The sequence below is a fragment of the Schistocerca nitens genome, chromosome 1 (assembly GCF_023898315.1).
Source record: "Schistocerca nitens isolate TAMUIC-IGC-003100 chromosome 1, iqSchNite1.1, whole genome shotgun sequence".
Lineage (NCBI taxonomy): Eukaryota > Metazoa > Arthropoda > Insecta > Orthoptera > Acrididae > Schistocerca > Schistocerca nitens.
In genome coordinates, this window is record NC_064614.1 from 537567404 (window position 1) to 537582098 (window position 14695).

The 14695-nt window shown below is 38.9% G+C and overlaps 1 protein-coding gene across 1 annotated transcript in view; it reads left to right on the forward strand.

The window, feature by feature from the left end:
- Positions 1 to 2040: 2040 nt before the first annotated feature.
- LOC126253624 (selenoprotein K-like) overlaps positions 2041 to 14695 on the forward strand; it is a 36516-nt gene continuing 23861 nt past the window's right edge. The window contains exons 1-2 of the mRNA XM_049955102.1: positions 2041 to 2218; positions 13488 to 13572. Coding sequence (XP_049811059.1) covers positions 2200 to 2218; positions 13488 to 13572 — 104 coding nt within the window. The 5' untranslated portion in view covers positions 2041 to 2199. The remainder of the gene's footprint in view (positions 2219 to 13487; positions 13573 to 14695) is intronic.

A 14695-nucleotide genomic window follows, 5' to 3' on the forward strand; every position in this document is an offset into this window, starting at 1 on the left:
ACGTGTTGAGCAATTCGGCGGTACGTCCACCCGGCCTCCCGCATGCCCACTATACGCCCTCGCTCAAAGTCCGTCAACTGCACATACGGTTCACGTCCACGCATGCTACCAGTGTTAAAGACTGCGATGGAGCTCCGTATGCCACTGCAAACTGGTTGACACTGACGGCGGCGGTGCACAAATGCTGCACAGCTAGCGCCATTCGACGGCCAACACCGCGGGTCCTGGTGTGTCCGCTGTGCCGTGCGTGTGATCATTGCTTGTACAGCCCTCTCGCAGTGTCCGGAGCAAGTATGGTGGGTCTGACACACCGGTGTCAATGTGTTCTTTTTTCCATTTCCAGGAGTGTATAATGGGAGAGATGAAGTAGTTATTAATATATGACTGCATAAATATGGAATGTAACACACTAGAAATCTAGAATGTTAATACATTATGAGAATCGTCTGTTTGTAAATGCGTTAAAAAAGATATGTATGTTAGCTAAAAAGTCCATGTACATAAATAACTTCAGTTGATGAAGTCAATTTCATAGTAAATTTGCTGAAAGCTAACACATAAACATTTAAAAATACGGATTACTCACCCCATTATTTTCTAGTATTGATAGTTCATTGCCAGGTCATGTGGAGCACTGTTCCGTATCACAATAGCCCCGTACACAATCAAATAATTTGTCGAATTTTACTATATTTGCTAAATATTTCAGAGTGTATGGTACTATTTGAAGTACTTGAGAAACATGCAGCACGTTTGACGGTTGACGGAAAAATTGAGAAGATGACGGAGGTTGTTTGTGTCGATGTTGCGCCGCAATGTTTAGTGAAAAATAGCTTCATTGCAATTCTTCAGGCTTTTCCGGCGATATAATGACATCTTGGGTTGTCGGGTGTTCTGCCGGATATCAGCGTCGTACTTGCACGATATTTCGATAGCGTAACTCGTTATCTTCATCAGGTGCGACCTGAGACTACTCCTCGAGTGGACCAGGTCCACTCGAGGAGAAGTCTCAGGTATAAATACTGGACCAGGTCCACTCGAGGAGTAGTCTCAGGTCGCACCTGATGGAGGTAACGAGTTACGCTACCGAAATATCGTGCAAGTACGACGCTGATATCCGGCAGAACACCCGACAACCCAAGATGTTACCTTCATTGCAATTTGTCATACTGTACTGCGAAGTTCCACAACGTTGAACCGTCATTAGAGGATCAAGTGGAAGATTTTCGCTTACTTGTCTTCTTTTTCAGTGTAAGAAGAAAGTAACTCTAGATAAGTTTTTAGTAATTCGTTCTGTTTGACTGTTTTACTGTTTATGTGTGGGAAGTTGGTGTAATCATCAGGTTACGAGCGCAGCAATTCCTTTAACAAGTTATCATGTAAATATCTCTCATTTTAAACCATTCCATGGACTAGCGCCTTGTTTTCTTCGTCTTCTTCTGTAATTACATTACCAATTTCAGTCTTGTAAATGTTTTCTTGGAACGTGTACTGCTTTGTTTGTCAGTTCTTTGCTAGATAAGAAGGAATTTGACAGACAAGTTTGGTCATTTACAAGGGCCGTAACATGCGTCTTCCCATGGAGGTAAGATTATTCTTACCTCCATGCGTCTTCGGCTGCTTAAATGTTAGAAATCTGTGGTATCGACCACTTGGCATAACTTTTGTAGCGTGTGAAAGCCCGGCACTAAATAATCTCCTACAAGAAAACAAAAATAAAGAAACTTGCAACGACTAGATGGAACTAAATGTGAAAGTGACCTTATTTCGTTAACCAATAAGAAAATATTACAGGATGTAATGTTTCTAAACGATTTTAGAATTAAAGAGACCAACAACTACTAATATTAAGACTACGGATCAGTTGGAATGAAAGTTAATCTAATCTAATCTAAAAAAAATATGCACCAAACTTGGATAACTGCAGCGTAGCAGGAATGAAGAGTATGAGATTTTACATAAGAATATTGAAGTGTACCAGTCTAGCGACACCTAAGCATCTTAGAAAACGATGGCAACAATGATAGAAAAGTCTTTCGACTGCTAAATATCTTTGATCGCTAGAAATGTGTCAGGGTTGATGACATTTAACTGTTTGTGTGGGAGTAGGGAGTGACTCGTCATCGAAATTGTAGCTAAGGTTCCAGACATGTTTGTATAAAAACTAGAAAATTAGTGCAATCCCGTTTGTTCGAGGATATGGTTTACATTGCATCGGGTAAGAAGTTCTCTTAATTTGTTAGGTGAAATGGTATTTGAATGGAGAGTTTAATTTGTACTATACGTGGAAGATGTTCGTCAACGCAGTGTTCTAGAATTTTCATCTTGTCTACTGTAACTTCGCCAACTAATTGAATCGTAGCAGGAGTTAAGACTTTTCGAACTAGTCGTAATGTTATAAGGATTGAGATTAATAAGTTGCCTAGGTCTTTTAATTTTACTAATGTTTTACATTACTTGTTCAGAATGGACTTTTTTAAATGTTTAATGTGTATCACTTTTTTAAATATTAATTTGTGTAATATTCTCGCATGGCTTTGAAGTAGGTGACGCAATCCAGCTTTAAAGTTTCCCCATATCGCTTAATCCAAAGTCCGGAATATTTCCTTTGAAAAGAATACGACCGATTTGCTGTCGACACATTCCTTTCAGCAAAATTTCTGTCCTTTAATGCCTTTGAACTCCGTCCGGCCCCAACAGCCGGTTACGTATCGTCATACAACTTTCTCTAAAACAGTTTTAGCTAATAATGTGTGCTTTGTAATGTTTATCACAATCTTCTGTATGTACTAGTATGATTTCTGTAGAGGTTACTTTTATATTCACCTAAAGAACCCTTCTTTCATGTGTACGTTATTTTAATCACGCAATGCCTCATTTCAGATTTTTCTTACATACGTTTATATTTACTTTTTTGTTGAAGTAATTTGTTTCACTTAGTCCCTTGGGTCATCGAATTTGAGATCGTCTTTCCATAGTGCCCTTAAAGATGAAGTTATTTGTTTCACCTACATAATTTTATTTTGAGGAATGAGAGACAAATGACAATTAGGACAAGTTCTAAAACTGCGTATAACACCAGGAAAATATTACTCGCTAGGAAGTGCAACAAAACTTCTTTGTGCATATGGTGTGCATAATAGGCGTAAATGTGATCAACAGAGCAATATTACATGTTGACTGAATAGAAGTACACGTGTGTTGAAAAATGAAGTTCATAAAGTGAGTGTGAGGTACTAGCAGAAGGTGTGCTTTGAGTTGTGCTGGATTAGGCGAAATGCAAGGTTCCCCATTTGTTGGAGCTGTACAGAGTTAATCTATTACGGAGATTCGGCAATCTATATTTCCTCACGGTCATCAAGCTGCTGGCTTAGTTCTAAATCCATACAGCCACCCTGATTTAGGTTTTTCATTATTTCCCTCCTGATACTTGTAACCTGCACTTGTGCTCTATGAAGGTTGATGATGATGATGATGATGATGATGATGATGATGATACAGCATAATGGAAGGCAGGCAGATGACATTTGTGAATATGCAGGGGAGCAGCAGGGGTGGTAATGAAATGAAAACTGCAGTACATGGAAAACTTTAGAACAGGCCCCTATCGAGAACCAGATATCAAGTATACTGACATACGAGAAACTTATCGCCATGCACTGACTCAGTGACTGTGTAAATGTGGCAATGGCACTGTGACAAAACTGAGCATCTCAGTTACTTATTTGAACATTTATTTCACTGTGACATAACCACCACCACTGTTTTTTTGAAATGGAGTTGTGGTGACAGACTGGTCTCCAGTGAAGATCGGTGTATTGATTGATTGCAAGACAATCTGCATCAGATCAATTTTTTGAAATGGTCCAAAACTGACCATCTCAAGTTTTGTTAACTTTTACCATAGCTGCAGGCACACCTCATTGGAAGTTCTGTTAAGCTTTACTTTTGATACCAGCGTCATCAGCTTGGAGGTCACACAGCTGATGAGCATATTATTGCAAGTAAATCATATTTGACAGCCCTTTATAAGATGACTATTGCGGTGGAAACCTGCAAACCGATTGTTTTACACAACTTTTGGTGCTGAGTAAATTGGTGAAGTTCCTGAAATTTTTACATTGGGCAGCAGAACAATGATTGGAATAGTAGAAATAGTTGATTTTTCCGAATTGTCCTTCTGGTGTTCCATCAACCTTGTCAAATAAGCATGCACACCAACAGTGCCATGCCTCAATGATTATGAAAACATTCAAATTTTGGATATCTTCAGTACCTCTGTGATAAATTCTGAATGGGTGTGACATGGCCTGGCTATTCTGGCAGTGGAAATAAAAAAAATACGCATCCATTAACACCAAATATGTGTTTATGGCAACAGAGCGGCATATGTTTGAAGATTATCCCTTAAACAACAAACAGAAACAAGAGTGCAGGATACAGAGATCTGCTCCTTCTAATGGGAATAGTTGGAAGAAAGTTGATTGACCACCATTTTGAGATATTTGGAGCAAACAATGGTCAAATTTGACAATTTAGGCACTGTCTAGATCCAAATATCTCAGTAACCAAACATATTTGGAAGTTTACGTTTATCATGTGGTGTAATATTAATTTTATTGATAAACAAACCAAATATTGTGACACAGAAATGTTTAGGCTGGAGATATCAATGGTTGAAACTAGTATTTTTGCCCACTTTGAGCAGCAGTTTTGGAAAATCCAAAAGTTGAATAGGAACACCAATTTGTGTGGTGTCTCACTGTAACAGCTAACTTATGAAGAGTTCTTAAACATGAGTTATTCATGATAATATGTTCATGGACAAGTGACCACCAGCCCGATGGCCTTGTTGTCAAAAGTACAGCATAACTTGAGTTGGAACCTCACAGAAGTTCCTTTGAGATATGCCTGCAACTATGGTAAAAGTTCTGACAAAATTGGAGATTATCAGGTGGGGACCTCTGGTTCGTTTGGCCTGGAATGTTCCTAATGAGTCTTCTTTTTCTTTTTTAAAATATATGTTGCACATTCCGTAAGTATATATACATCTCCACTGCCAACCACATTATTCTTGCTGTTTCCCAATGAGATTAACAACAAGGAAATCCTCATCAAGAACTCCCATATTTGTGTGGAGGTCTCAACACACTTATAATTAAAATATTTGTATGACAACATAGTCCCTGTACTGGTTATGCAGTGTTGGTGAATAGTTACGTTACAATCACATTGGTAAACATGAAGTCGTCCATTAAACATTATTTTGGTGGCATCATTCTAATATTGAAATGCCTATTACATTTCCATATGGGAACACAAATTAAAACATCCAAAGCTACCTAAAATTAGTGCCCACCTACCATGAAAATACTCAGAAACCGAAGCAAACACACCGGTAACCTGATCATTCATGTCTACCATGTCGTCCACCCGCGCCCCCCCCCCCACTCACACACTCACACAGAGAGAGAGAGAGAGAGAGAGGGGGGGGGTAAAGGTGGAAATACAGAAGCGTCCGATTCCACCCGTCTGCTTTGACCCACAACGAAAATGACCATACACTATGACTCCAATATGGCACATATGACGTCATTATGTGACCATGACCACAAACACGAAAATACATTGAAAAACCAACACACGCATGTTCCACAAAAAACCTAATGAAACTAACGGGACAAGTGTGGGAAATAGGGGGTTTTTGGGTGGGGACAAAGTAAATATAAACAAATTTACACACACACTACCATAACAAACCACACAAAACAACGAAGAAGGAAAAAAAAAAAAAAAAAAAAACAGACCACACTAAACTCCCCAAATTCCACTAAACACCATATCATCTGGAATCACACTTCCCTTGACCTATATAGCTCAACAGCAGCTCCCAAACCCACAAACTGAAATCGAACACTTCCCTTGACCTATATAGCTCAACAGCAATTCCCAATACCAGAACAGCCACAACCGCACATTGGAATCAAACATTTCCCTTAACCTATATAGGTGAACAGAAACTACCAATATCAAATCACAAAACCCAAAACTGCAACCACATCCACAATCATCACTACTTCAATAAACACAACAAAATTGGAATCGAACACTTCCCTTGACCTGTTACCTTACGACATCTCCACATACAGCCGTCCCTGGTCCGAGACGCTTAAACTTTAGTAAGCCTCATTTCTTCACGACTTCGTCCCAAAATCTGAATAGTTGAAGAAATTTTACTAGAGACAACGCACTGTGCCCCATCATCGCCGACAACCAAAAACTGTTGACCTTGTCAGTCATATCCGTACCTACTAAATACATAAAAAAAGCAATTTACCAAAATTCACACATGATGAACAGAAAAAAACTACAATAACGTTGAAATAACAAAACTAAAATTGTTAACTCACTGAAAAATATTCTGCTGAAAGCACAGTTCTGGTACCACACACGTGCAATGCTATCATGCAAATGAACCCCATAAGCCATGTAACACGCTACCCATAAACACACTACCAGAGAGCACCATTGATCACATCAAAACAACACCTACAAACATGCCACTCTCACAAACAAAATTTCGCGATGTCGTGACATCACACCACAACAGCCTTGCGTCACGGGTCAAAGCCAACGGGTGGGATCGGACGCTTCGGTCGACCCGTAAAGGTTACTGAGACTAGAAATTATCTTGGTTAGATATTGTTCCAAGGATCCTTTTGCAAAATAGATCATAATGATGTGGAAAGATTAATTTTGCATTCACATTGCTAATTAATTTGTACATATGGCTACATTCTGAACATTTCCAAGGTAAATATAAATAGAGGTGAATATATACAGATGTGAGTTAGTAGTTCCTACCCACCACCTTTTACATATTACAGTAATAGAAATTCTTCTACGGAATAGTGGTAGTTTTCAAGGAAAAACTTTCTCAGTTTATCAAATTTTACTGTGCTGTCTGTCAGATACCCCATATCACTGGGCAAGTAATAAAAAAGCCTTTTTGGAGCATTGTACATCCTTTTCTGTGCCAAATACATGCCCAATGTGGAGTAGTGAATGTCATTCTCCCTTATAGTATTGTAATTATGTACCTCAGATTATCTACAAAAACCTTCATTAGGGAATAACTATACTGTGAAGGAGCGGTCAGAATGCCCAGCTCCTCAAACAATGTCCACAAGACAATCACAGGCAAGCATCACATATCACTCCCACAGTACACTCTTGTGCAATGAAGTTCTTACCTTTTAAAGGTGAGCTAACCCAGAACATTATTCCATATGATGTCACTGAATGAAAATATGCAAAATGTGTCAACTTACTGATTTGTGTCTCCTCAAGAATTCTGAAGATTTGCAAGGATTCCAAGCACAAATGTGGCTGAACTAAGTTGTTTTAGATGTTTCCTAAATGGATTTTTCCAAATTAAATTATCATCAGTATGAACCCATAAGAATTTTGACGCTTCCGTCCTTAAACTTATAGTTGGTGTAATGCCCATTGATGTCCACAATTGAATACAATGTCTCTTAAAAATTGAGGGTGAGACCTTTAGCAGAAAACAAGTCAATGATACTTTTAAGAATTGTCTCTCTCTCTCTCTCTCTCTCTCTCTCTCTCTCTCTGTGTGTGTGTGTGTGTGTGTGTGTGTGTGTGTGTGTGTGTGTGTGTGTGTGCGCGCGCGCGCGCTTGGATTTATTACAAGATTTGTAAAAAGATAAAATTCTGCTAGTTGTAGACTAGATGGAAGATTGTTAACGTACAGGGTGTTACAAAGAGGTACGGCCAAACTTTCAGGAAACATTCCTCACACACAAAGAAAGAAAATATGTTATGTGGACATGTGTCCGGAAACGCTTACTTTCCATGTTAGAGCTCATTTTATTACTTCTCTTCAAATCACATTAATCATGGAATGGAAACACACAGCAACAGAACGTACCAGCGTGACTTCAAATAATTTGTTACAGGAAATGTTCAAAATGTCCTCTGTTAGCGAGGATACATGCATCCACCCTCCTTTGCATAGAATCCCTGATGCGCTGATGCAGCCCTGGAGAATGGCATATTGTATCACATCCGTCCACAATATGGGCACGAAGAGTCTCTACGTTTGGTACCGGGGTTGCGTAGACAAGAGCTTTCAAATGTCCCCATAAATGAAAGTCAAGAGGGTTGAGGTCAGGAGAGTGTGGAGGCCATGGAATTGGTCCGCCTCTACCAATCCATCGGTCACCGAATCTGTTGTTGAGAAGAATACGAACACTTCGACTGAAATGTGCAGGAGTTCCATCGTGAATGAACCACGTTGTGTCGTACTTGTAAAGGCACATGTTCTAGCAGCACAGGTAGAGTACCCCGTATGAAATCATGATAACGTGCTCCATTGAGCGTAGGTGGAAGAACATGGGGCCCAATCAAGACATCACCAACAATGCCTGCCCAAACGTTCACAGAAAATCTGTGTTGATGACATGATTGCACAATTGCATGCAGATTCTCGTCAGCCCACACATGTTGATTGTGAAAATTTACAATTTGATCACGTTGGAATGAAGCCTCATCCATAAAGAGAACATTTGCACTGAAATGAGGATTGACACATTGTTGGATGAACCATTCGCAGAAGTGTACCCGTGGAGGCCAATCAGCTGCTGATAGTGCCTGCACACGCTGTACATGGTACGGAAACAACTGGTTCTCCCGCAGCACTCTCCGTACAGTGACGTGGTCAACGTTACCTTGTACAGCAGCAACTTCTCTGATGCTGACATTAGGGTTATTGTCAACTGCACGAAGAATTGCCTCGTCCATTGCAGGTGTCCTCGTCGTTCTAGGTCTTCCCCAATCGCGAGTCATAGGCTGGAATGTTCTGTGCTCCCTAAGACGCTGATAAATTGCTTTGAACGTCTTCCTGTCAGGACACCTTCGTTCTGGAAATTTGTCTCGATACAAATGTACCGTGCCACGCCAATTGCCCTGTGCTAATCCATACATCAAATGGGCATCTGCCAACTCCGCATTTGTAAACATTGCACTGACTGCAAAACCACGTTTGTGATGAACACTAACCTGTTGATGCTACGTACTCATGTGCTTGATGCTAGTACTGTAGGGCAATGAGTCGCATGTCAACACAGGCACCGAAGTCAACATTACCTTCCTTCAATTTGGCCAACTGGCGGTGAATCGAGGAAGTACAGTACATACTGATGAAACTAAAATGAGCTCTAACATGGAAATTAAGCGTTTCCGGACACATGTACACATAACATCTTTTCTTTATTTGTGTGTGAGGAATGTTTCCTGAAAGTTTGGCCATACCTTTTTTTAACACCCTGTATTTATGTAGGTTGAATCAAGATCTTGTTCTTTGTGGAGTCAAAAAAGTCAAAATCTTTCTAAATATCACAGTCCCAGACAAAGTGGTAATCCGTGTGTATTACCCCATTTTATTCTTTTGTTCACAACTTAAATGTGATCCATCAAGCTGTGTCCACTTCTAAATTCAGTTTGATCTTCTTCCTGGTTAAAGTTTAAGATTTTTTTCTATGCCGACTCCATTGATACAGGTTTCATTCCAGATGTTTGACTGCCTTGTTTACTGATTGTGGTGGGGTGAGGAGTGGTACTGTTTCTAATGAATACTTAGAGGCCAAAGTGATCATGTAAATATGGTTGCATACTGTCTGAGTAAATGCAGCCCTCTTAGTTGTCTCAATAAAGGAAGCAAACAGTTTGCAGTTTGTTGCATTCTTCTCTTGGTACCTATGAAGTGATTTTTTGTACATTGCTGTCATCAGCTGATCTTGTTAACCATGGATGACCACTGAGTCAGATATCAGCATTTTGTTCCTCACAATAGAAACTGAATGACATTTTGTGATATAAGCCTGGTGGACAACTTCCTGTACTGAAAACCCTTCTTGCCATAAAATGAGAAAGCATGCCTGGTTTTGAGCTGAAATGATTCTTTGAGGCCTGTTGCTATACTGAACATTGCATCAAGCCACATTATCCCATTTATTATTAGAGAGACAGAATGCCTGCCTTTAGAATGCAGGCAAGAGTATTGAGCTAAAGGTTTCCAATTAAAAAGTGCCTTGATTGTCACTTATTTATATCTATTTAATCTTAATTTTGTAAGACGCTGGACAATTTAATAGATCTTCCTGTCCTTGAATAAATTATCACAATCCACGCTGTGTGACCAAAAGTATCTGGACACAAACTATAGGACATAACATGGGATGTGTCCACTCCTTTACAACAGCCTGAACTGTGCTGGAGGGAGGGGTGGGGGGCATTAAATTATGTGTCTGAATGTCTGTGGAGGAATGGCCCATTCTTTCTCAAGAGCCAAAACCAGATAATGGGCTCTGGTGTGGAGTGAAATTGATGTCCTAACTCATCCCATGTGTGTGCTGTCGAGTTCAAGTCGGGACTCGGGGCAGGCCAGTCCTTTTCACGAATGTTATTGTCCACAAAACACTGCCCCACATGTGATAGTTTATTACAGGCTGCATTGTCGTGCTAATATAATCATATAGATCAAAAATCCACTCACCAAGCAGTGGCAGGAGAAGACACTGGACAGTAAGTATCCTCTGATGCAGTGTTCTGGGTTACTTTTCCAGTACTCTTCCCATTTCCTAATCTTGCCAGTCCTTTTCCTTCATTCCTCTTGCTCCCCCTTCAATACTTCTGCCAGGAGGTGGTGCCACTGGCTCCAGAAACTTGTTCATTTCCTTAATTTTAAATGTGCTTTCTTATGCTGCCACATGGTGAGCAGCTTTGTTATCTATCCAGTTATATTAAATTTTCAAAAGTTTATTATTTTTGTTGATATGATACAATCAGTTATCTCTGAACTGTTCCTCTGCTGTACTGACTTGTGAAGTCAGTTTTCTCTTTTCTTTTGAAAGGGTATGCTGAACAATATCTTCTTATCATTTCTGGTATCATAGCTAAATATCTCTTCTGATAAATGTTTAGATTTGGTCTTACTTTCACACTAAAATCCCACATTCTTATTAACATTGTAGTGTTATTTCCTGTAATTTATCAGCTTCTGTAATTCTTCATAGAGGTCTTGTACTACCTCAACATGTGAGCATGTTGATGATAGAATATGTTGTCTGCTTTTGAGACAAATTTTGGTATGGTCTTTGGTATTTGTAACATTGGTTGTAGCTTAATTTTTTTTATTTACAATAAAGCCTGTTCTTATGTAGAAAAATACATTTACATTTTAAATTCAATTTATCATTTCTTTCCCTCTTTTCGTTTTGGCTAATTGTTGGTAATCTCCCTGTAACTTTGATATGACTGTTACATGACTCCTCTCTGACTACATTAACGTATCTTTATATCCTCATATCAGTAACTTTTTTCCACAAATTAAAAGTAAGAAATACAGTAGAGTGTTTCAAACATCCATGTTGTTTGATATGTACCCAAGTTTTGTCTAGCACAGTGCAGGCGCATAAGTAACCAGCTATGCCCTATGGACTAAAGCCATTGCCTAGGTTCTTGTGAGAGTATTATTCCAGCTTGGCATTGCCAGGACCAGAATTCACACATCTCAAACTCTCAGATGTTGGCAGGCCCTCTGACAATTTTACTCATGCTGCACTGCCTTATAGGGCACAGAGAGGTTCATGATACACAGGAACAGTGCTGAACTTTGGGATAACTATGCTCACAGCAGTTGAGCCCAGATCTGAGTGCTTATGAATCTGAGTCTGGGATCAACATGATCAATTTGCATTCTGGCCACATGCCTTCAAAATACTCAAGTCGCCAGTCAAGATTATCATTTGGCAGTGTCTGTTGTTCCACGCACAATACATTTAGTTGAGAGGGCAGGAAATGTTCTCTTACCTTGCTGTCTGCAATGCTGCGTACCCTTCTATATTTTTTCCTGTAAAGCAATCATTCAAGATTGTTACCTTATATGCATTACATAAGGTGATACTAAAATGCTGGTAAGGAATGCATGTATTATTTGAACTTATATTATGTACTATATTATATGTCACAATTGTTTTGAAAGAAAAATTCTGCTAAGGTAATGCAGTACCAAAGAACAATTGGCAAGATATTCATAACAATAGATATAATTCTGTGCCACTCAGTACAGAAGTGAAACTAATTGAAAGTAATACGACACTTAAGATTCCTGTACACTTAATTTCAACTATTCAGTAACTGTCACCTTCCAAACTAACATAGAACCAAGGCTATGCTATGGATCAGTCACCAGTACCTTCAGCCCAAGAAAAATCTGTTTGCTTTCAAATACCCATTCAAAGTGAGACTAAAGCATAATGCAAATTGAGAAATTATGTCAATTGTACATTTTCTGGAAGAGGTATTACCACTGTGTCTAGATAGTTGCCAACTGTCCTTCTGTACGTTAACATCTATGATTCATACTAGTTGACTTCATTCACATACGGTTTGACTTCTTTTGATGAAGACTGCTTTGCCTGTGCTAGTCCAGTCCTATGTCCTCCTTGCTTCAACTGTCATGCATTATTTAGCTGCTGAGAGAGCACAAGTGCTTAACTGTATTTACTATATGGCCCCAGCTGTGACATTAATTTGTCTTTGATTCCCTTTATTACTGCTCATCATTACCTCAACACGCCATGTAAAGTTAAAGTAACCCAAATTATCCAGTAACAGTGCTGATCACACTAGTGTTGAGAGGTATTTAGCATTTTGACTTGATGAATTTTATCACAGTTTGATATATGTGGTGTGTAATGCAGTACCAAAGAACAATTGGCAAGATATTCATAACAATAGATATAATTCTGTGCCACTCAGTACAGAAGTGAAACTAATTGAAAGTAATACGACACTTAAGATTCCTGTACACTTAATTTCAACTATTCAGTAACTGTCACCTTCCAAACTAACATAGAACCAAGGCTATGCTATGGATCAGTCACCAGTACCTTCAGCCCAAGAAAAATCTGTTTGCTTTCAAATACCCATTCAAAGTGAGACTAAAGCATAATGCAAATTGAGAAATTATGTCAATTGTACATTTTCTGGAAGAGGTATTACCACTGTGTCTAGATAGTTGCCAACTGTCCTTCTGTACGTTAACATCTATGATTCATACTAGTTGACTTCATTCACATACGGTTTGACTTCTTTTGATGAATACTGCTTTGCCTGTGCTAGTCCAATCCTATGTCCTCCTTGCTTCAACTGTCATGCATTATTTAGCTGCTGAGAGAGCACAAGTGCTTAACTGTATTTACTATATGGCCCCAGCTGTGACATTAATTTGTCTTTGATTCCCTTTATTACTGCTCATCATTACCTCAACACGCCATGTAAAGTTAAAGTAACCCAAATTATCCAGTAACAGTGCTGATCACACTAGTGTTGAGAGGTATTTAGCATTTTGACTTGATGAATTTTATCACAGTTTGATATATGTGGTGTGTGTTGTCTTTCAGATGGGAGTATTCAGAGAGCACAGCCTTGGAGCCTATCAAGGGTTGTCTCTTGGTTTTGGGGCTGTGTTGACTTTTTTGTATTGTTGTAAGTATTTAACCAATGTATACATAAACGTAATTTTTTATCTTTATAAAATTTTTGTCCCTGATGTATAACATATATACAAAAGAAATTAAATGACTGCAAAAATCAAAATCCTGCCACCTAAAAAGTGACCAATACATTCAGCCAATTTAATGACTAGATTCCTCTTGAGCTTTTCAGAAATAATCTGTTGAAGTATGCATGCAGCTTCCTGCAGACAAGCTCATATGTTTTGCATTTCAACATTGGGACGGCATGCCTCACTGTATTTCAGTGCTTCATTCATTTATCTGTGATATTAGTTCTCATTTTTAACTATTTTCTGTCTTACACTGCACAAATTGTGCTTCTTTGTGACCATAAAACAACGTAAGCTTTCCTTCTATTCTCACACCAGACTGGTTGACGAGTGACTGAATAGAAGCATTCAGCACGTTATTCATTTTACAAAGGACCAGAATTTTCTAGAGTTCTTGGCAAAAGCTTTTGCTAATGCATGGTGATGGAAGTTGTATTCTTCACACATTGATTTTTATAGATACACAAATTTCTACTCTCTTGCCTGTTGAAATTTCCGTCTTTTTAATGTGAGAGTGCAACAACCTCTGCTCCCTCAACATTTTTCTAAATTTTGTGATTGAATAACGGTGGGTCTTTTCCATCGTTCCTCCACTTATTTGGCACATACTAGTCCAAAATGTCATTTACAAAATCATTTTAAACTTTGCCCATAACTCTTCTATGTCAATCATATTGGAACTAAAACATGTCCATTCCTTTTCTAAGTAGGATGCTAAAAGCTGCTTACATACTCTTGTGACCATAAAGACGCTCCTAAACTTCTTGATGGATTTATTAACATCAGTAACCATCAATGTTATATGATTGCTAAATCTCCCTCTCTTGTTTGATAGTGTCAATAAGATTAGGCCTGCTTCTTGCTACAAGGTCAAACATTTTTTCTTTGTTTACGGGCTGTTGAACTAGCTGCTGAAGATAGTTTCTGGAAAATGTGTTCAGAAATACTTCACAGGGTTGTCTGTCTGTACCACCTGCAAGTGCAGTTGAAGACAGGTGCCTTTTAGCACATACAACAGCTCTGTGTATCGACTCCGTGTCGCAA